This window comes from Vitis vinifera, chromosome 14, assembly GCF_030704535.1.
Source record: "Vitis vinifera cultivar Pinot Noir 40024 chromosome 14, ASM3070453v1".
Classification (NCBI taxonomy): Eukaryota; Viridiplantae; Streptophyta; class Magnoliopsida; order Vitales; family Vitaceae; genus Vitis; species Vitis vinifera.
The window spans coordinates 24,856,501-24,876,819 of record NC_081818.1 but is presented as its reverse complement, the minus strand read 5'-3'; the positions used below and the strand labels follow the sequence as shown (position 1 = coordinate 24,876,819).

At 33.5% G+C, this 20,319-nt stretch overlaps 1 protein-coding gene across 2 annotated transcripts; it reads left to right on the top strand.

The window, feature by feature from the left end:
* Nucleotides 1–11,067: 11,067 nt before the first annotated feature.
* On the top strand, nt 11,068–17,724 carry LOC100260089 (aspartokinase 2, chloroplastic). 2 transcript variants are annotated; one of them, XM_002275743.5, is made up of 14 exons: nt 11,068–11,448; nt 11,755–12,346; nt 12,460–12,542; nt 12,700–12,740; nt 13,263–13,417; nt 13,523–13,672; nt 13,811–13,906; nt 14,103–14,219; nt 15,388–15,507; nt 15,595–15,687; nt 15,786–15,902; nt 16,239–16,355; nt 16,953–17,015; nt 17,338–17,724. In XM_002275743.5, the coding sequence occupies exons 2-14, from the start codon at nt 11,942–11,944 to the stop codon at nt 17,482–17,484; spliced, it is 1,704 nt and encodes a 567-aa protein (XP_002275779.1). In that variant the 5' UTR covers nt 11,068–11,448; nt 11,755–11,941; the 3' UTR covers nt 17,485–17,724. The 2 variants fall into 2 exon arrangements, with proteins under 2 accessions (XP_002275779.1, XP_010660689.1); XM_010662387.3 differs by having other exon boundaries at nt 15,786–15,908.
* The last annotated feature ends 2,595 nt before the right edge of the window (nt 17,725–20,319 follow it).

Below are 20,319 nucleotides of genomic sequence, written 5' to 3'. Positions count from 1 at the left end.
TGTTTTTCTTCTACTGCATTGGTATTTGCTCTGCTTACCTATGTTTTTAATTTTTCTTGGTTCATGTGCCTGATTTGGTAAGGCCTTTGAGTTGACATTTCCTAGTATGATCACAGCAAGTAGATATCCTAATCAATAAGAATCCGTTTAAAGTGATTCTAAGAAACATCTAGAACCCGAAAATTTTTATCATCAAAGTAATTTTTTTCTAATATTTTTTAGAATCCATGTCAAAATATGATTTGGGTTAATGTTTAGAATGATCAACATGTATCCAACCTTTTAATTCAATCATTCAACTTGGGAAGCATATGATCTTTGTTCAGCGCTGGGTCTTCTCTGGGCTGCCCCATGATTAGGATTTAAGGCAATTGTAAAGCCAGTTTGTCTCTACCTACTGGCTGGTTAGGGGTGTAATCCAAAAAATCGACAAATCGGTTCAAACTAATCAAAATTCATCATGTTGATTCGGTTTTCAATAATAAAAAAGATACAAATTAATGAGTTTTGGGTTTAAAGCAAATACAAATTTACAGTTGGGGTGAGGACTAAAAAATCTCATTAAGTTAGATCGAAAATGATTCATGATAATCAAATCAAACCCAATTTTAAAAGGTTGGATTTGATTTGGGTTTCACTTCAAATTTGATTAATTTAATTTTAAAAAAAATATAAAATCAATTATATTGATTGATTTAAAAAAGAAAAAGGAAAAAATGGAACCAATCTAATTTACACCTGTAAGGGAGGAACCCATATCAGAGAGGTGTACTCGCGTAAATAGTAAATACGAAGGAGATGTGATGGTATACCGTATACTTGACTTGAGTGAAGTAAATACTGGGAAATCCAGTGACCCAAGCTGTTGGATGCGTATGTGGCTAAAGTGGCTTTGAGGCCAGGTGGGTTTCCCACCAAGCAGGACGGGACATGTGATCTTCAGTCTTAAATTAATTTGGAGTTTGGCATTTGGTGATACGACATTTTAACTGTTTTGCGACGGGACCTCGTCAGCAAATGGGACCCCTCTCCTTCTACGGAAGACAATGGATGAGACAAATGTTGAATACAAAGGAGAGGGAGGTCACCGCAATGATTCGCTCTTACTACAGACATAATGAGTCCACGCTTTAAATTTTTAAAATGTATGTATCCAAGAATTCATTACATCTATATATATATAGATGGTAAGTTAATGGTAAGTTGATATCATTTAAATGCTTTAAGTTATTTAGAATAAAACCTCATACAACCAATTTTTGTTTAAATGAAATTTTTATGAAGCATACAAGTATTTTGATTATTTGAAAAATATTTTTAAAATTATGAATATTATTTAAATTAATAAATTTGTTGAATAATTTCGAATAAATAGCTTATAGGAGAAAATTAAAATTATTTGATTGTAAAAAGGAAATGAAATCATTCACAATTTGCAAATCTAATCCTCAATTTTTTTTATTTGATTAAAAAAGTAATTAAAAACTTAAATTTGAAAATCTAATCCTTTATTATTTTTTTTCACTTTTTATTATATAAATAATACTTTCTTTAAAAAAAGTTACTTTTTGAGTAAATTTAGGGATTGTTTCGTCTTTTCTCACTATTTCAGTTTTCTTCAATTTAAAAAATATTTATTTTGATAAAAACAATCACTTTTTTCTTGTAAAATTAATTGAATTGTTGAAGGGTATTTATGCAAAATAAAAAATAAAAAAAATTTCAAGTTCAAAAGTGGGAGGGGTTAGATTTACGAATTTGAATCTTTCCGGCTCCCTAATCAATTAATTCAAAAAATTAACTATTTGATAATCTATGTTAAATATGTCCTCGGGCAGAGCAAACCCACAAAGAGAAATGGCAAACAAGATATTTTGTTGTGTGTCATATATGGAACCAGCCAACATGTAAATACAAAGAAATCAAGCCTTCGCGCTTGGTAATACACGTGGATTTTGAAGAAAAAAAAAGTTACTGGTGGATTTGTCGGCAAAGCAAACCAATTAAAAAGAAATCAATAATTGATGCTTTGTCCATATTGGCGCAATCTTGGGCCACCCAGTTCTCAGCCAATAAATTTAATTTGAAAGGGCAAAAACATGGAGGGGGTCTTTGAATCAATTCTTTTTCTTTTTTTCTTCTAAAAATAGTTTTAAAAAACATTTTGAAAACTTTTGCGTTATATGTAAGTGTACACTACCTTAAAATGAATAAGCCATATTTAAATTTTCAAATAATATTTTTTTTTCTTAAAATTAATGAAAAAAATATTTAACAATTATTTTTTGAGAATTTTTTTAATAACTTATTTGAAAGTGTTTTTAAAAAGAGTTAAAAGTACTTCCTAGTATTCCAAGGTGTTTATGTATGGGCATGTGAAACAAATGACACGTGTCATTCAAAGACAAAATTTACGTTAGGAAACGTGGGGCTCTATACTTACATAATATCTACCACATAATCATAGAAGAAAAAAATCTCTCATCATGATGTATTTAATGTAAAATTACCATTTTTATAATTACATGGTTGTAAAATCCCCACTACACAATTCACATGGACGGACATCTCAATGTAACAAACATCTAATACATTAGTTTTGTAACGAATAGTTGACACATTAATATTACAATACGCTCGAGGGACATCCCATTGCAAACATCCTATAACTTACATCATAATAGTTGTCTTATGCATCTAATGAAGAACTATAAAACCAGAGCAATCCTCTCTAAGGGGCAAGTGAAGACTATGATCCATTTATATCTTTCAACTTCTAATTTTCTATGATTGATCTTATATTAAGAGAGGGGCTGGCTTGATTGGCTCTCCCTCCTTTCCCCTTAGTCCCAACATTTTATATTTGTAGAAATGCTAGTTGAGGAAATTTTGAAGGACATCTAAAGAGTTATCAAAGAATGAAATAAATTGACATTGTTTGTGGGAAATGTAAAAAAGTTATCAATCTGCCATAGTGCGTATACTCTAACCAACAATCTTGAGTTTGGGACCCTCTACAACTAAAGCATGTAAAAGCAATCCAAAAGAAATGAGACTTTAGCCTAAGAGAATGTACAACTAAGACACAAACTAGCACTCTAGCCTTCACTATTTCCAAAAATGTAGTGTTTAAGAAAATGATCAATGACAAGAAATGAGTGAGAGTGAGACTCGACCAACTCAAAGCAATCCTAACCTACTAGCTCACCATTGCATGACAGTTGCACACCTACATGAAGTAGAGTAGCCAAATTGTATTCACCATTGTAAGCCTTAGAGCCCATAAGACTACTAATGGTTCAAGGAATCTTTTCCACCCTTTTCACTGAGAATATCTTGGTAGAAGAAGCCTTGAAGGGTTTGTTGTTGCCAAGTTTACATGTTTAATGGAACATGTGACCCTCTTGAACATCTACTATATGTGAGCCAAATGATGATATTAACTCAAAAGATTAACTTGTTATTGTGAAAAGTTTTCCATTCTAGCCTATAAAGGTAAACTTTAATTCAGTTTCACTTATTCTCACCCAAGTCTATTTCAAACTTTGAAGAACTAGTGTTGAAATTCACTACCCAATAAATACACTCTATTTAATAAAATAAAGGACTAGAGGCATTATTTTAGTGGGGAAAACTATAGGAAAATTAATACACATATACATCCAATTGTTCAACATTTGAACTTTCCAAAGTTCAAGAATGCATGATCCAAGCTACAATCATATCTTTCAAAGAATAATTGACAGAAAGGTCTAACCTCTTTAGATTCTTCTCCAAATACTATCTAAGGCTTATTTTCTAAGACTAGAAAATACCTTATACTCAAAGAAGATCTCAAATTTAGGAAATCTAGGAAATTAGCCCCAATAATGGCTCATCTCATTAGAGAATTGTTGAACTAGGCTTCCTCACTTGGCCTTGAGCAAAGGAAAAAAACCCTATGAGATGGACAAAAGGGAAAAGAGTTGGAGAAAGGTCGTTTGACCCCTCTTACATAATGTTAAAACCTTACAAAGCAAATCAAAGGGGAAATGATAAATCATGTATTTGTCGATAAGATAGGAAAAACCATGGAAGAATATGTTGATGATATGCTAGTCAAATTCAAACAAGGGGTCGACCTTTGTAGGCATTTAGCACGGGTTTTCGTTATATTACAAAAATCTTAATAAAATTGACCAAAATGCATTCTTTGAGTATCATCAAGAAAGTTTTTAAGCTTCCTTAACATACAAAGAGGGCTCAAAGCCAATCTATTCTAAAAATGTCAAACATTGACCATAATCAATGATTAATATGGGATGCTTAGTGACCCTCAAAAGATTCTTCATAATAATAACTTATAGATGTCCTATCCTTGTGCTACTAAAGAAGGAATCTAGGCATGTATAGAATGACGCATGCTTAGCGACCTTCAATGAACTAAAGCACTACCTAACCACTTTGTCTTAACAACACGAGAATCAAGTGACATCCTCTTACTATATCCAACAATTTAACTCTAAGCTCTTAGCATTGTGTACTTATAAAAGAAAGCCAAAGGGAATGTAAGAAGTCCATTTATTCACAAGCAAAGCCTTAGTAGAAACCAAAGCTTGACACAACCCGCTAACCAATAACTTTCTCATTACAAACAACTATTAGGGGGCTAAGACAATACATTTAGGCCTATACAATTGAATTAGTGAATAAATGGACACTCCAAATGATCCTAATCAAACTTAATGTCTCAAGACACATGATAAAGTGATTAATAGAACTAAGTGAGTTAAATATTCAATACATGACAACGACATTTTCAAAAACCCAATTATGATAAATTTTGTGGTAGACTTCTCAAATGTGGTGGGAGCTAAACATTACGAAATATACGAACTCAAAAAACAAAGTGGGAAATTATTTGGACATAGGTCATCGACCATCATGCTCACTAGGGTAGGAGTTTGTGTTGTATCCCTCAAGGAAATAAAGATGAAGTAAGGCATCCAATTGAGATTCAAAGGCACCAACAATTATGCTGAACACAAAGTGTTGTCAACCAAATTATGACTTGCTTAAAGCATAAAATCAAAAATATAAGAAATCTATGATGATTCGCAATATGTGGTTAGACAAGTGATAGAAGTCTTTGAAGCACATGAAACACATTATGGAAAAACATCAGTAAAGTTAAGATGTTGGTGTAACAATTCTAAGAAGAAACTTCAACTCAAATTTCGAGGGCTTTTAGTCAATAATCAAACACCCTGACCATATGAACTTCCCGTAGAATTTACTAAAATTCCCAATATCAACTAATTTTCCAACATAGGCACATCTCATAAAAAAAGTTTAATTCGATTTTCAAAACATTATTTTAACTATATATATTTGTAGAATTGAAAAAAATTAATCTTCTCTCTAATTTATTTATAAAAATTATTGTAGGGATGCATAAATTTTTATTTTTCAATAAATAAATTATATAGTTTAAATGTGATGTCCCACATTAGATAGGAGAGAAAGTTCCTGACGCTATATATATAGAGGCTCCTCTTAACCAAGTAGACGCGTTTTAAAGCCGTGAGGGCCCCTTTGGGTCCAAAACGGACAATATCTACATGGTTGGGTGCGGGTCATTATAAATGGTATCAGAGCATTAGGTTGTGATTTTGATGGGAACTTGTTTAGTTTACCTTTGGGAATAGATGAGTGACGCATTAGTTTAAGTTTCAACTTCATCTAGTCTGATTTTTTTTATTCTTTACAATTCTGATTTGCTTATTTGACTTCTTAGTGACTAATTTAGTTATATATGTTGCTTTATAGGACACTATGCCACCAAGGAGACCTGCATCTTCCCAAAACAGTCAGGCTAATGATGATATACCTCCTCCACCTGAGGCTTTGCCCCTTATGAGTACTGAAGGGCTTTATAGATATTTAGGGACTTTGGCTGGCTTGGTTGAGCGTCAGGCTAGAGCTACTGGAAGTAATGGTCAAGGACAATCCTCATCTTCTAGGGGTAGCTTCTTTAACGACTTTAATAAGTTGGGTCACCCTTACTTTTCTAGTACTTTGGATCCAACAGAGGCAGAGACTTGGATTATGAAGATAGAGAAATTATTTGATGTCATTGATTGTTCTAAGGAGCAAAAAGCCTCATATGCAGCATTTATGCTAGACAAAGAGGAAGACCATTGGTGGTGCATGACTAAAAGGCTTTTGGAGGATCAGAGACCTATTGTTTGAAGTCAGTTTAGGGAGGCCTTTTATAAGAAGTACTTTCCTGACAGTGTTCGACGACCAAAGATGGGAGAGTTTGTCCATTTGGAACAGGGGGATTTGATTGTGGCCCAATATGAGGCTAAGTTTACCGAACTATCATGTTTTGCCCCATAGTTGATTGCTACAGAGGAGAAAAAAGCATTAAAGTTTCAGGATGGACTGAAACCTTATCTGAAGAATAAGATATCAATTCTGAAGCTTAGTGTTTATTCAGAGGTGGTAGACAAAGCCCTTATTGCAGAGAAGGATAATGAAGAGTTTCACCAATATAGGGAACAACAAAGGAAGATGAATAGAAATGATGGTGCTCATGGTAACCAAGCACAGAAAAGGTCTGCTCCAAATAGAAATCAGAATAAAGGAAAAGCAGCACAAGATTTAGATGGGATTTGTCCTATTTATGGCAAGAAGCATGGGGGTAGGTCATGCTATAGAGAGACAAGAGCTTGTTTTAGTTGTAGAAAACAGGGACATATGGTTCGAGATTGTCCAGAAAATAGGAAATTTGTATTTGGGAAGCTTAAGGAGGATAATAAAGATGATAGATAGAAGCCCAGGGCTCAAGGGTGAGTATTTGCTATGACTCATAAAGATACTCAGGCTACGTCTGATGTAGTGACAGGTACCCTTCGAATTCACACCTTATTTGCTAGAGCCTTAATTGATCCTATATCAACGCACTCTTTTGTTTCCGTATCTTTTGTTGGTTTGTTGGGTATGCTGATTGATAATATGAACTTTGATTTATTTGTTGCTACTCCTTTGGGAGATTCTGTTGTGGTTAATAAAATAATTAGAGATTATTGTGTGATGATTGGGTATAGAAAGATGACAGTTGACTTAGTACTTCTGGACCTTCAAGATTTTGATGTGATTTTGGGGATGCATTGGTTAGCTTCTTATCATGCTTCTATTGATTGTTTTGGGAAAAGAGTGACTTTTGGCATTCCTGGTTAGCCTGATTTTAGTTTTGAGGGGAAGCATGTAGACAAACCACTGCGTGTGATCTCAGCCTTGCGAGCTAGTTCTTTGCTCAGGAAAGGCTGTCAAGGTTGTCAAGGCTTTTTAGCTTATGTTGTGAATGAGGAAAATGATTTAAAGTTGAAAGACATACCTATTGTAAGGGACTGTTCTGATGTCTTTCCAGAGGATCTACCTGGCTTGCGACCAAAGAGGGAGGTGGAGTTCACCATTGATTTGGCACCAGGGACAACTCCTATTTGAATTGGAGAATGAATATATATATATATATGTGTGTGTGTGTGTGTATACGGATGGAGGGTGTTTGTTAGTTAATATATATATGTCGATTATTTTGTTGGCAATATTGGAGTATTATTGGGAATAAAGTTTATGTTTAAAAAAAAATATATGAGAGAATAGAAGTTTTAAATAAAAAGGAAGTAAAGTTTTTTTTTATATTATAATTATGAGCGTAAGTTAATAAATAACATAGAAATTAATTATTGAAATAAATTATAGTTTAATTAAGTTGTGTCCCAAGAAATAAATTTTAAAAAAAATTCAGTTTTATATGAATTAGAAATTTATTAATTTTTAAAATATGAATAGATTAAATTATCTTTCATAAAAAAAAAATATTAATTTGAATACCTAAAATTTTAGGATTGTCAAACCTATAATTTTAGATAAATAGTAATAATTATTCCTCTTATATTTTGTTAGGTGAAGAGTAGATTTTCAAGATTTTTTCTTTCCAAAGTTTTTGAGGACTTCTTTTGAGGTAAGGAAAATTAATGTAATTGTTAAATTCTTTTTTTGAAACAATTTTTTATATATATATATATACATTATTTGAAAACGTTTGAGTTATATTCTGTTTTATGCATGGATCAAACCTGTTTTGCATGAAAAGTATGTTATAATTTTATATTATGTTTTTGACAAATAAATGTGGAGATATTATATGTTGCAAATTTAAATAAATGAAATAAATATTTGACTCTGGTTTGTTTGGCCCTTATCAACGGGATATAATAGTTGACTTTTGACCATTGACAATGAGATATAATAGTCGACCTTTACATTTCTTGGTGGGGAATGTAATTGATTTGAACCCCAGCCTTTAGGGGTTTCGATTAAAGGTTACTAGTACTAGTAGTGTTTGGTTTTGTCCACCTTAAAGGAACAATTTAAGGTTAGCCACCCATTTGAAAAGTCTCACCTAACTGGGCACCCTTTGATGTTTGATGATCAGAGTAAATAAATTATTGTAATGTTTTGACTAATTTGATATGAAATTGTTTGAATCAGAAATAAATGCATACAGTTAGAAATTTTGAATGTATTGGCAAAAAAAAAAAAAAAAAAAAAAATTTACTTACAACTTTATGAAAATGATTGATTACAATATCTCTTATTTTGCAAGTGAGTTTGAAATATTTGATCTATGGACTGCATTAATGTTCCTTATTGGGCTGTGAGCTCATTCCTATTTGACTACTTTTCAGGTACCCTTAGTTCGAGTGAGGAGTGATGGCTAGGCTGAGGAATGATTATCATTAGGATTTGACTTAGGATTTTACGTTGGATTTTGTTTAACTGTTAGTTATGTTCATTTGAATCTTTTGGTATTTGGAAGCTATTTGGATATTGATCATTTAAATTTTATGTTAGTTCAAAGTTGAGTTTTGGAGATTTTGAAATTTGTTTTAGTACTTAAATTGTTTAAGTTTGCAAATATTTGGACAATGGATTTTGGATAGTGGATGTTTTAGGTTATTTGAAATCGAATTTTGAGGATTTTAGATTTTGTTCCGCTACTCTGAATAGGTATTTGGTAATTGGTAACTTCCGATTACGGGTTTGAAGTGTGAAATGACCGTCATGCCCTTGGAGTGGGTCTTAGGGCGTGATAGAGTGGTATCAGAGCCGATCCCAGACCTTGGTGTGGGGGTTTGTTTGGCTCTGTAAGGGGTGTTTGTCTGTTTGACCCTACAATCCAGTGGGACACAACGAGAACGTTGTGTTTGCATGAGGAGGTGTTTGTGATGTCCCACATCGGATAAGGGAGAAAGTTCCTGACGCTATATATGTAGAAGTTCTTTTTAACCAAGTAGACGCATTTTAAAGCCGTGAGGGTCCCTTTGGGCCCAAAGCGGACAATACTGGGTGCTGGTCATTACATTAAGGGGGTGTTTGGTACACGGGAATAGGGAGTGAGAATAGACATCTCATTCATTTTCTCCCTTATTCCTATGTTTGGATAAATGAAATAAAAAATTATTCCGGCAGAAATTAAATCCAACTTATGAGTCGGATTTGCATTCATTAAAAGTAGGTGGTATTTTGATTCATTTAAACCTATTTGATAAAATAAAATAACCTAAATTATTATTTTACCCTCTTATCTTGTTCTTCAAACCCGATGTTTATCTTCTTTGCAAAGGTAGAGATCTATTCATCATCCACTTCTTATCTTCTTTGCAAAGCTAGAGATCCACTCATCATCCAATTCTCTGCAACAAGTGATTCTTCTAAATTGAATCAATTAAACCTTTCACGATATTTAAAAAAAAAAAAAAATCGATTTCTAATTTATAGGGTTTTGGATGTTCATTTTGATTGTTGGATCTAGGATTTGTCATTGTTTGCTACAACTAGGTTCTGAAAACTCCCTTCTACATCTTCGATCAAGTTTACCTTATTTTCTCTTTCTTCTTCTACTTCTTTATATGTGTTTCTTCTTCTCTATAAATCGATTAAAATTTTTTTTTATTAATTTATGTTTGAAATCTTTGATGTTTCTTTATTTTGTATTAATAGAAACTGGAGAGAAAAATTGAAATGGTTGAAAAAAGATTTTTTGATTTCACGTGTTTACAATATTGAAAATTTTTAATGGTTAGGAAAAAAATAAAAAGAAAAAAACAAACAAAAACAAAACTTTTGGTTTTTTTTCCCCTTTGTTTATTATTATCAGCGTCTTCCTTTCCTAGTTAAAAGCTATGGATTCTGCCGTCTCACAGAAAATCTATTGCGTTTCCGAATTTAAATATTATAATAAATAAATTTTTTTTGAAAAATATAATTTTATAACTACTTAAGCATGACAAATTATTCAAATTTTTAATAAAAATAATAATTGAATATTTGTGCATTAAGGTTATATGATTTTTTATGGTTAATTTTTTATTTATTGAGTATATATATTTTTTTTAGTCTTATTATTTAATAACAAAAAACCTCTCAAATTTTATTTTTTTAAAATTAAAGTAAAAATAAAAAAATATTTTAAATTATATGTAAGGATATTATTATAAATTTATTTCTTTTTCATTTCCATTCCTATTATTATCAAATATTGGAATGGAAACAAATAATCATTCCAATCTTGCATTCCTAAGTTCATCCAAATGCTAGAAATGAAATCATCAAATTCATTCCATTCCCTATTCCGACGTACCAAACACCCCCTAAAAGACATACAAGTATTACTCTTTATGTTATATTTATTTTAATATGAAAAATTAAAAATAATATATGTTATCAAATTAACGAGAGGCAAAAATTTTGTTTGCCTCCAGAAGAGGAAAACATTCTCTCCGGGGGACCATATATGACTTGATTCCAAAGGAATCAGGCTAAACCATTAGTCTATACGCCCACGTTCTCGTAGAGAAATATGAAATTGCTGGCGTCTGATTCAAAGACCAGTGTCCACTCTCTACATCCAAAAATCGTGAGCCCATAGTTCAGCCCCAATAATGTCTAAGAATATTTACGATCACGGGCTGTTCTTTACACGAACCCCTACAGCCGTTCGATATGAGATACGTCGTTCTCTCATCCAGATCAGACCCAGTTTGCCACAACGCTACGAACGAATGGGCTGTCAATATAGCATGGTAATAATGCGCTCTGTTATAGTTACATCAGATTTCATCTCAGCCGTCCATTGCAACAGAAAGTTGTCAAGGGTTTCAAATATAAAAAAACACGCTTTTTGAATGGAAAAATGGAAATTTGGGCTATATAGGGGGCGCCGCCCTGTTGCTTCTCGCGTCCCTTCAGAGCTCCGAAGCTTAGTGGTCAAAATAGACCGGAGAATAGGAAAGAACCTTGGACAAATCTAGAACTAAACCCAGACGTTCTTTCTTCGTTTGAAGCTGCGTCTGGAGAGCTGCTTGTTGCTATTCTTTCTCGGAGCTTTGTTTCAAGGTACGCTCCAATGTCTATTGCTATCTCGTTCTTTCATTTTATTTCAATGCCTGGATTTTTTGGAGGCTTCTTCTTTTTTTTTTTTCGGCATTTCTGTGTTTGGTTGCCGAGAAAATGGCGGAAAGAAATGAATAAACCAAATGTTAGAGTCATGATTTATGTCGTTTTTTATTTGATAGAGAATCAAAAGTTCTCAAAAAGTCCTTGCAGTTGTAACTCAGTTGTTTGAAGATTTTTGTTTAATTTTCGAATTTCTCCTTTAGTGTTCATTGTGCAAATCTATTAATCAAGTCGCGGAATGTGCAGGTCGTCTATTAGATCGAACTTGAAGACAGGTCTCCGAATTTTGAAGGTCCCTGAGGATTTCTATCATAACCGAATACTGCATTTAACATTTTTCTGTTGTGCGAACATCATTCGTCGAAATAACTTATTTTGTAGTCTGATCCATTAGCTGAGAAATAGAACATTGAAATTCTTGAGCTGATTTAGGATGGCGGGTGCATTGCATTTGTGTGGTGTTACAACTCCCAATTGTGCGGTTTCCTCAAGAAGATCTTTGCATTGTCAACCTCTGTGGTCACAGCGGGTTGATTTTACCCTATCTGTGGCTGGGGGTTCCAGATTGTGTAGAAGTGTAAAAGATTCTTCTAGAAAAAATGTTTTGAGAGTCTGTTGCAGCGGAGGATCTATAGACGTACTTGAAAAGAGCAAAACTGAGAATCAAACCACTGATGGAGTCACAGAGCAATTGACTATCGCCATGAAGTTTGGTGGCTCATCAGTGGCATCTGCCGAGAGGATGAGGGAAGTTGCTGATCTTATTCTAAGCTTCCCCAACGAGAGGCCTGTCATTGTTCTCTCTGCAATGGGAAAGACAACTAACAAGCTTTTGCTGGTACAAATCCTCGTTATGCTTTTTTCTTTTCTTTTTTCTTTTCTTTTTTCATTTATTTCTTCTTTTGCTTGCATGTATTGTCTTTATGGAATAATTAGTTGCTAATGTGTTAGGCTGGTGAAAAGGCTGTCAGTTGCGGTGTTTCTAATGCATCCTGTATTGATGAGCTGACCTTCATAAAAGAATTACATCTCAGGTAAAAGGTTTCCTTGACCTCCTTTGAAATTAAGAACCACTAAGAAAAAAACAAAACATCTTTGATCTATAAACATCTAATTCCTTGAAGTTTTTAAATTTTTTTGGAGTGAGGCCTTTGAGACTTGTTCTAATAGTGCATCATTTACCTTATTCAGGACTGCAGATGAGCTTGGAGTAGACAGTTCTGTTATTTCAGGTGAGTTTCTATTTTTTATTCTGAATCGAATTTTGTTTGCTAATCTAAAGAATTTGGACAATGATTTGTTGTATCTAAATCTCATATATCGTTGTTCTCTTAATCACCAAGCCTACATGTACCAAACTTTTATGGGTAGCTGTAGCTGGGTTCTGGTTGAGCTCTACATTTCAACCAAGCTAAACTTGAACAAGTCCTGCAGCGGGTTTATTTAGGTCCCTCCACTAGATAGTATGCTTTCCTTTTATTAGGAATAGGGGGAATCAAAATTTAATACAGATTCCTTTAATTTTGTTCATGTGAACAATTTCCATTTTACTTCTAAATCCTATATTCCTAAAGGTTTTCTGTCTTCCTAGTGTTTGTCTCATTCTCTTTTCACTGAGCTGATGGTTTAAAGTATATGTGCTATCTTTAATTCCTGATCTGCCTCACCATGCCTGTTCAGCTAATTTTTGTTTAGTCCTTACTCCTGTCTCTTTTGGCTCTCATGCTTTTGTGGGTATTAAAAACATTTTGCAGCTCACTTAGAAGAATTGGAACAACTTCTCAAGGGAATTGCTATGATGAAAGAGTTGACTTTACGCACAAAAGACTATTTAGTTTCATTTGGAGAATGCATGTCAACAAGACTTTTTGCAGCATACATGAATAAAATTGGTGCTAAGGCCCGCCAAGTATGTCATTTCCTGATGATCTGCTTTCTGTATTTGCACACCTGTGTACTTTGTTAACGATATTTCAGATAATAGCTAATTGTAACATTGCATACTGTTTTGTAGTATGATGCATTCGATATTGGATTCATAACCACAGATGACTTCACAAATGCTGACATTTTGGAAGCAACTTATCCAGCTGTTGCTAAGAGGTTACTTGGTGATTGGATTAGTGATCCTGCAATTCCTATTGTTACTGGCTTCCTGGGAAAGGTTTTTCTTCTGGCTAACTGCTTCATAGATTTTCTCAATGAAAAGATTGCAGTGTCTACTCCACTTGAATGGGAGTTCTTTTGTAAGGTTTATCAACAGATGCTATATGTATATATATATATTTGCTCCTGATTGTAGGGCTGGAGATCTTGTGCAGTGACTACACTGGGTCGTGGTGGTAGTGACTTAACAGCCACTACCTTAGGTAAAGCTTTGGGCTTGCGAGAGATTCAGGTCAGTGCAGATGCTTAATGCGTGTGTTTAAAAAAAAACAAACCTTATTTTTCTTTCTAGTATGTGAAATAGTTACATTTTAACAAGTCAATGGAAACCTTATATAAGTTATCTACAGTTTGTTTCGTCATACTTTCATATGATCTTCCAAACTGAAAAAAAAAAACATGAGAATCTAATTTTTTGTTTATTACAGGTTTGGAAGGATGTTGATGGTGTTTTGACATGTGATCCAAACATATATTCACATGCAAAACCTGTTGAATATTTGACATTTGATGAGGCGGCTGAACTTGCATATTTTGGTGCTCAGGTATTGTAACTCTAGCATTTGGTTTGAGCGTATGGGTTGCTGCTACCCTTGTTTGTTAATCCAGATGTTTTAGGGGCCTCATTCTGAGGCATCTGAATTGCTGGTTATAGGGCCAAATTTCATTGAGGTGGCTTTTTCAAATATTTTAATTACTTAATCTGAATTTTCCAAGTTTGGTTGACATTTTAAATTGGCACAAAATTTCAGCTGAAGTTTTGAATAGTAAATGATTAAAAGAAAATAACCAAATAGCCACCGATTTCTGGGGTAAGGCTAAACTTCTGGAAACAGTCGACTCATTTCCATTTTTTTTTATTCCTGACTTGTTTGGTGCACCCTATCCTTTTCCAAATCCTGCTAGCCCAACTCATCTCCAGTCCTTACTTTATAGGCTGTGGTCTACCAGTACCTGTTCTGGGAAGTTTTGGTTTCTAAATTTATCTTGTTTTCAGTATTCATATAGGAGTTGCCTTTTCCTTTCAGAGCTGAAGATTTCTTAGCCTACTGGTCTAAATTCATCCTTTCATTTTGCTATCAAAACAGCAGATTTAAAAGGTCTTAACTATGCATCTCAGTCACAGAAACACTTCTAAAAGGAAACCTTGTCCATTTTGGATATCGTGTCAAACATAGAAGTCTTCTAACTTAGACACATTGTATCCAATTATTTTATTTTTCTAAGTTCAATACATGATTATCATTTAGGATATGCAATGGAAATTCTGGGATATGACTGTTTTGTGTAATTAAGTACAAAGATATAGTTGAGCGGATAATATATAATGGGGAATTTTGGTATGTTTATAAAGAAATTGGATTGGTTCTTAAAAATGCTGGCATGATGAAAGAAGATTTTAAGAACAGTACCAGTAGAACAGGAATAAGAAGAAGAAATAGGAGGATGAATACACATGAACACATATTCATGCAAGATAACTTGGTATAGTACACACGATCGTAAAGCAACTGATTCCTTCAAGTTCGTACTTCTTTCTTCTTAGTTGATCACAAATCAAGATTGGCTGCGTTAATGCCTTGTGATTTCTTGGCCTTCCACAAGATAAAACATCCAAATTTAACAAAAGCAGGGGCTCTATGAAAAATAATCATGAATAATATAATTATGCCTCTTTTTTCTTTGTTCTTTTTTTCATTTTCACTTTTGCAGGTCTTGCATCCACAGTCCATGAGGCCAGCTAGAGAGGGTGATATTCCCGTAAGGGTTAAGAATTCTTACAACCGTAATGCTCCAGGTACTCTCATTACAAGAACGAGAGACATGAGTAAGGTTTGTAGAGCATGCTATTTGCCAAGCCCAACCTTTCTTGTACCAGAAAACTTAAAATGCATTAACTGTAGTTTTTCCTAATTTCAGGCAGTACTCACTAGCATTGTTTTGAAACGGAATGTTACTATGTTGGATATTGTTAGTACCCGTATGCTCGGTCAATTTGGTTTCCTTGCCAAGGTAAATAAGCAAAGGACTGAACTTGATGGTCTTGGTCCTGTTTGTGAAACATTTCTATTTAAATCTTCTTAAATGCACATGGTAATGTCTCTGGGCAGGTATTTTCAATATTTGAAGAGTTAGGTATATCTGTGGATGTTGTAGCTACCAGTGAAGTTAGTATTTCCTTGACATTGGATCCATCAAAGCTTTGGAGCAGAGAACTGATTCAGCAGGCAAGCGTATGATATCATGCTCTATGTTACAATTGAACATGTTGCTTCACAATTTGAATCCCCATATACATTCAACTCTAAATATTTGTAATTGTGCTGCAAATTTGACCAAATAGATGGTTCAGGTTCATTCATGAAGTCAGCACTTATGTGCACTGAGTTTGGTAGTATATGTATTGAAAAAACAAAGGGTGGTGACATGATCACCATGGAGCCAAATTAACTTCACCATAGACAGCATAATTGCCATTATTCTAATGTTATTGTAGTAGGATATTCTCTTGTCAAGGGAGTTTAATAACCTAACATATCTGGGACCATACTTTCTTTGAACAGGAACTTGACCATGTTGTGGAAGAACTTGAGAAAATTGCAGTTGTGAATCTTCTTCAGCACAGATCAATTATTTCTCTCATTGGGAATATCCAGATGTCCTCACTGATACTAGAGAAGGTACTGTGATGCATTTACTTACTCCATTTTGGGTTATTTTGAAGATATCTTTCCTTTTTCACTAATACTCAAATCTGAAAAGATTTGATATTATGGATTGTTCTCTCTGTATGAGAGGTCTAGGGCTTTGCTGTTCCTTTTCAATTCTTACATATCTTCTTACTGTAAGAAGTGTGCTCTCGTCTTCTTATTCTTCTTGGTAATGTAGATGGAACCATAGGGTGTCTTTGAGTTGAACTCCATGTCCCCATTTAATTTCCAGAAAATTCACTTTTGAATGGGTGTCTTTAGTGAGTCAGGTTTCGGAAGGAAATACACTTGAGGTTTCTCCTTCTGTTCATATGTATAGATATTCTGCTAGAAATCGTTCTTAATGGACATTGACAGTCATTCTTCTTTGTTGCTTAAAACACACTCAATAACCTGCTTTTTTCTCAAGGTGTGTGTTTTTTTAGTAATAAAAAAGTGGTGGCAAGCAGCTGCATTTGCACTGTTATGCTGCGATGTTCAGCCTCTAGTTTGCTGTTTCTTTGTTTGTATATATATATATATCTAATCCTCATTTGGTCTCACTTTGTTACTTGTATGTGATGGCAGGCATTTCATGTTCTTCGAACCAAAGGAGTCAACGTCCAGATGATCTCTCAAGGCGCATCTAAGGTCTCTTTCCTGTTTCCCCTCAGCTCTATTTTTTGGACTCATTTCCATACATGTTCCGGTTGTTTGCATCTGTATGTTAGCTTTAGATGCTAAAATCACTGCATAAATCATTAAAAGGCTCCGTAAGAATCAGATTCAGTTTAAGCACTGAGTTTGGATACCTGAAATATGATTTAGTGGTGCAGGATCCACCGCTTATTAGCCCCCCTATACTCTTTTAGGTCTGTTTTCTTTTATTTATGACATATGAGTGTATTGGGGAGTCAAAACCTCATCAATTCTCATTATGTATCCTTGACATGCTGTTTTGTTTCCACAACAGGTTAATATTTCTCTGATTGTAAACGACGACCAAGCAGAAAAATGTGTGAGGGCTCTCCATTCTGCTTTCTTTGAGAGTCTCTCTGAAGTGGATCGGGAATGTCAATCCGACAATGGTTCCACTTCAGCGTTCTCAAATGGACATTGATGGGCATCACTGTTTTTTGTTTTTGCGCATAATGTTAAACCATTTTGACGTAATATTCTTCATTTGTAGGTTAATATTTGATTTGTCTGTGCTTGTTCTAAGATGAGGAACTGTTGGACAATCTAATATTTAGTTGCAAGGTTTTAGCTGGCTATAAATGCCGTACTAGTTGTAATACTGCAATAATTGTTGCAGGCCTTCTGAGTTTTCTTCAAATAAAAAATCTGGATCTCACGTGAATGCGTTTTGTAGTTTGTAGATCCATGGGTTTAGCTTACCAAAATATTATTTCTCGGGTGTTATTCATAGGTTATCTTAGTTCTCAGAAAGTAGTCAGAAGGAAAAAAAATGATAAAAGAAAAATAATTTTTTGATGTTTGATTATCCTATAAAAAATATATTAAAAAAAAGAAAAAAAAGATTAAATATGATTAAAGCTAGAAATTTGTACATTTTTAAATATCAAATAGTAGTTAAAAAAAGTGAAATAAATTTAAAATATTATTTAAAAATAATTTATTAATTTTAAATTTTTTATTTTTTATATTTGTTTTCTTTTCATTTTTCTCCTTTGCATTTTCTCACAAATTTCCTAGAATCTAGCCTTAAGCTGAGAGCTTGTTCTCAATACAAAAATTTTTGATGGAATTCTTAGATGATAGTTTTATAGATGATGTTTGATTGATAAGATTGGATAGGATAAGTATATTTTAGGATATCATGTCCCATTCAAAATCTTAAGATATACACATTTTATAGGATATCATATCCATTGAATAGGAAATTGAATAGAAAATACATATCTTATTTTCTAAGATAGTATATCCAATTAAACATGTTTTATTTTATATTTTAATTTGTGAAATGAATTAAAAATAATATGAAATATATATTATTTTTAATATTTAAAATAAAAATTCTATTACATTACAATATTTTTTATTTAAAAAAAATGGAATATGTGTTATATTTAACAATATTTAGATTAAAATATTTAAACTTTACAAATTAATTTTTTTATATTACATTATTTAATATATAAAAATAATTTATATGTTATATATTAATATTATTTTATAACCATAAATTTAATTTATAATAAAAAAATATTTTGTAAAATGAGTATATAAAAAAGAAATTTATGATACGTGGGGACATACACATCCTATATCTTAACACGAAATTAATATATCATATATACAAGAAATAAAAAAAAAAAAGTGAATAATATATTTCACCAATTATCCTATCTATGTTTGATTGAACATATGATGAGATAAGTGATGCGATAACTTATATCTTATCATATGTTCAACCAAACATAGGATATGATATAATCACGAATGGGGCTCCACCTTGTGAAAATGTGATCCTTTTTGTTATTTCTCTTTAATTAAAATTGTAAACTTTTTTTAAGAGCCCTTGATTATGTGAGAAGATTCTAGAAGAGAACACATTTTATAAACTTCAATATCCTAAAAATGATCTTGGAAAGAAATGGAAAAAATTCCTTACACTTTTATAGTGGAAAGTGTCATATATGGTCCAGTTTGCTGTCCAACGCTTCTGTGGACTTTCTGATGCCACCCGAACAGGCAAACCCTCATCTCATAATTTGATAGCGATCAGTCGAGTGATCCACCATATGTTGTGCTTCAATTTCCTACTCAAAAGATTTTGCTGTTAAATGGATAATTACTATTAGATTATACTAACATTTGTATATTGCTCTACCCTCTAAAATAAATTTCATATCATGTCCCGCTTCCTTTCTAACTCCTCATTTATCTCATCTCATATTATATTTGCTCAACCTGATAGAGTCATAATGGTTAGGTTAATAGAATAAGTTTAAATTAATACGTGATGATATGATTTTGGAGATTTATTTATAGTTGGATAATTTTATTTTCCTTTGAATTATGGTTTTTTTTAACACTTTCTGTAAGCAAAATGGTTTTGAATGCTTTTTCTAGCTAGCGCATTAGTAGAAACATCAACACTCAAAAACTCTCTACTTCGTCTATAGACCGAGCACCCATTACTTTTTCCGATTCCAAAAAGACCAAATTTTGACTGAGAAAAATACAATACATGGTTGTCGAACGATAATCACGTTCAGCACCTGCTTAAGCGAGGTTTGAAGAAGCAACAATTGTAGCCTTGTATTGCAAATAGGTGGATAGGAGTAAGATAATTCCTTTTAATTGATTAATTTTTATTTGAGAAAAATATATATTTTTTGGACTAAAAAATTGGGAAACTTGTGTTTTAATTGGGCCATTTGGGAAATATACGTTTTTCCGGAATCCAATTTTATGAAATCTAAAAGCTAGTTTTTAATGTGAAAAATTATATCTTTTTTATTTGTATCGAGATTGCCTTTTTTCTTTTTTTTTTTTCCTCCCGTACCCACCATCTGCCTCTCCTTCCCTCCCTAGTGAAACCGATCGGTTGACGTCGTCACCAATTGCCACTCACACCTCTCTCCGATCGGCAATCTCCCCCTCTTTCCCTTTCCTTTCCTTCTTTCTCTCTTTTTCCTTTCCTTTCAACATCACCAAGAGGGAAGAAGGTGGTGGCAATGGTGGCGAACCAAGGTCAGAGGGAAGAAGGCACGGCTGGCTGCCGTTGACAGTGGCAACCAACAACTCTTGCTGTCATTGACGACGACGATGGCCAAAGCACCAGCGTAGAGAGAGACGTCGAGGAGGGGCAGGAGGGAGGCCGACGAGGGCGAGGGTGAGCTCACCTCTGGGTAGAGGGGTCTCTCCCTACGCTGGTGCTTCCGTCGCTGTCGTCGTCAATAATCATGAGAGTTGCTGGTTGTCGTCG

Coding starts and splice junctions, on each gene's coding strand:
- LOC100260089 (XM_010662387.3), top strand. CDS start 11,942: ATGGCGGGTGCATTGCATTTGTGTGGTGTTACAACTCCCAATTGTGCG. Junction 13,907..14,102: donor TGGGCTTGCGAGAGATTCAG/GTCAGTGCAGAT, acceptor TGTTTATTACAG/GTTTGGAAGGATGTTGATGG. Junction 14,220..15,387: donor TTGCATATTTTGGTGCTCAG/GTATTGTAACTC, acceptor TCACTTTTGCAG/GTCTTGCATCCACAGTCCAT.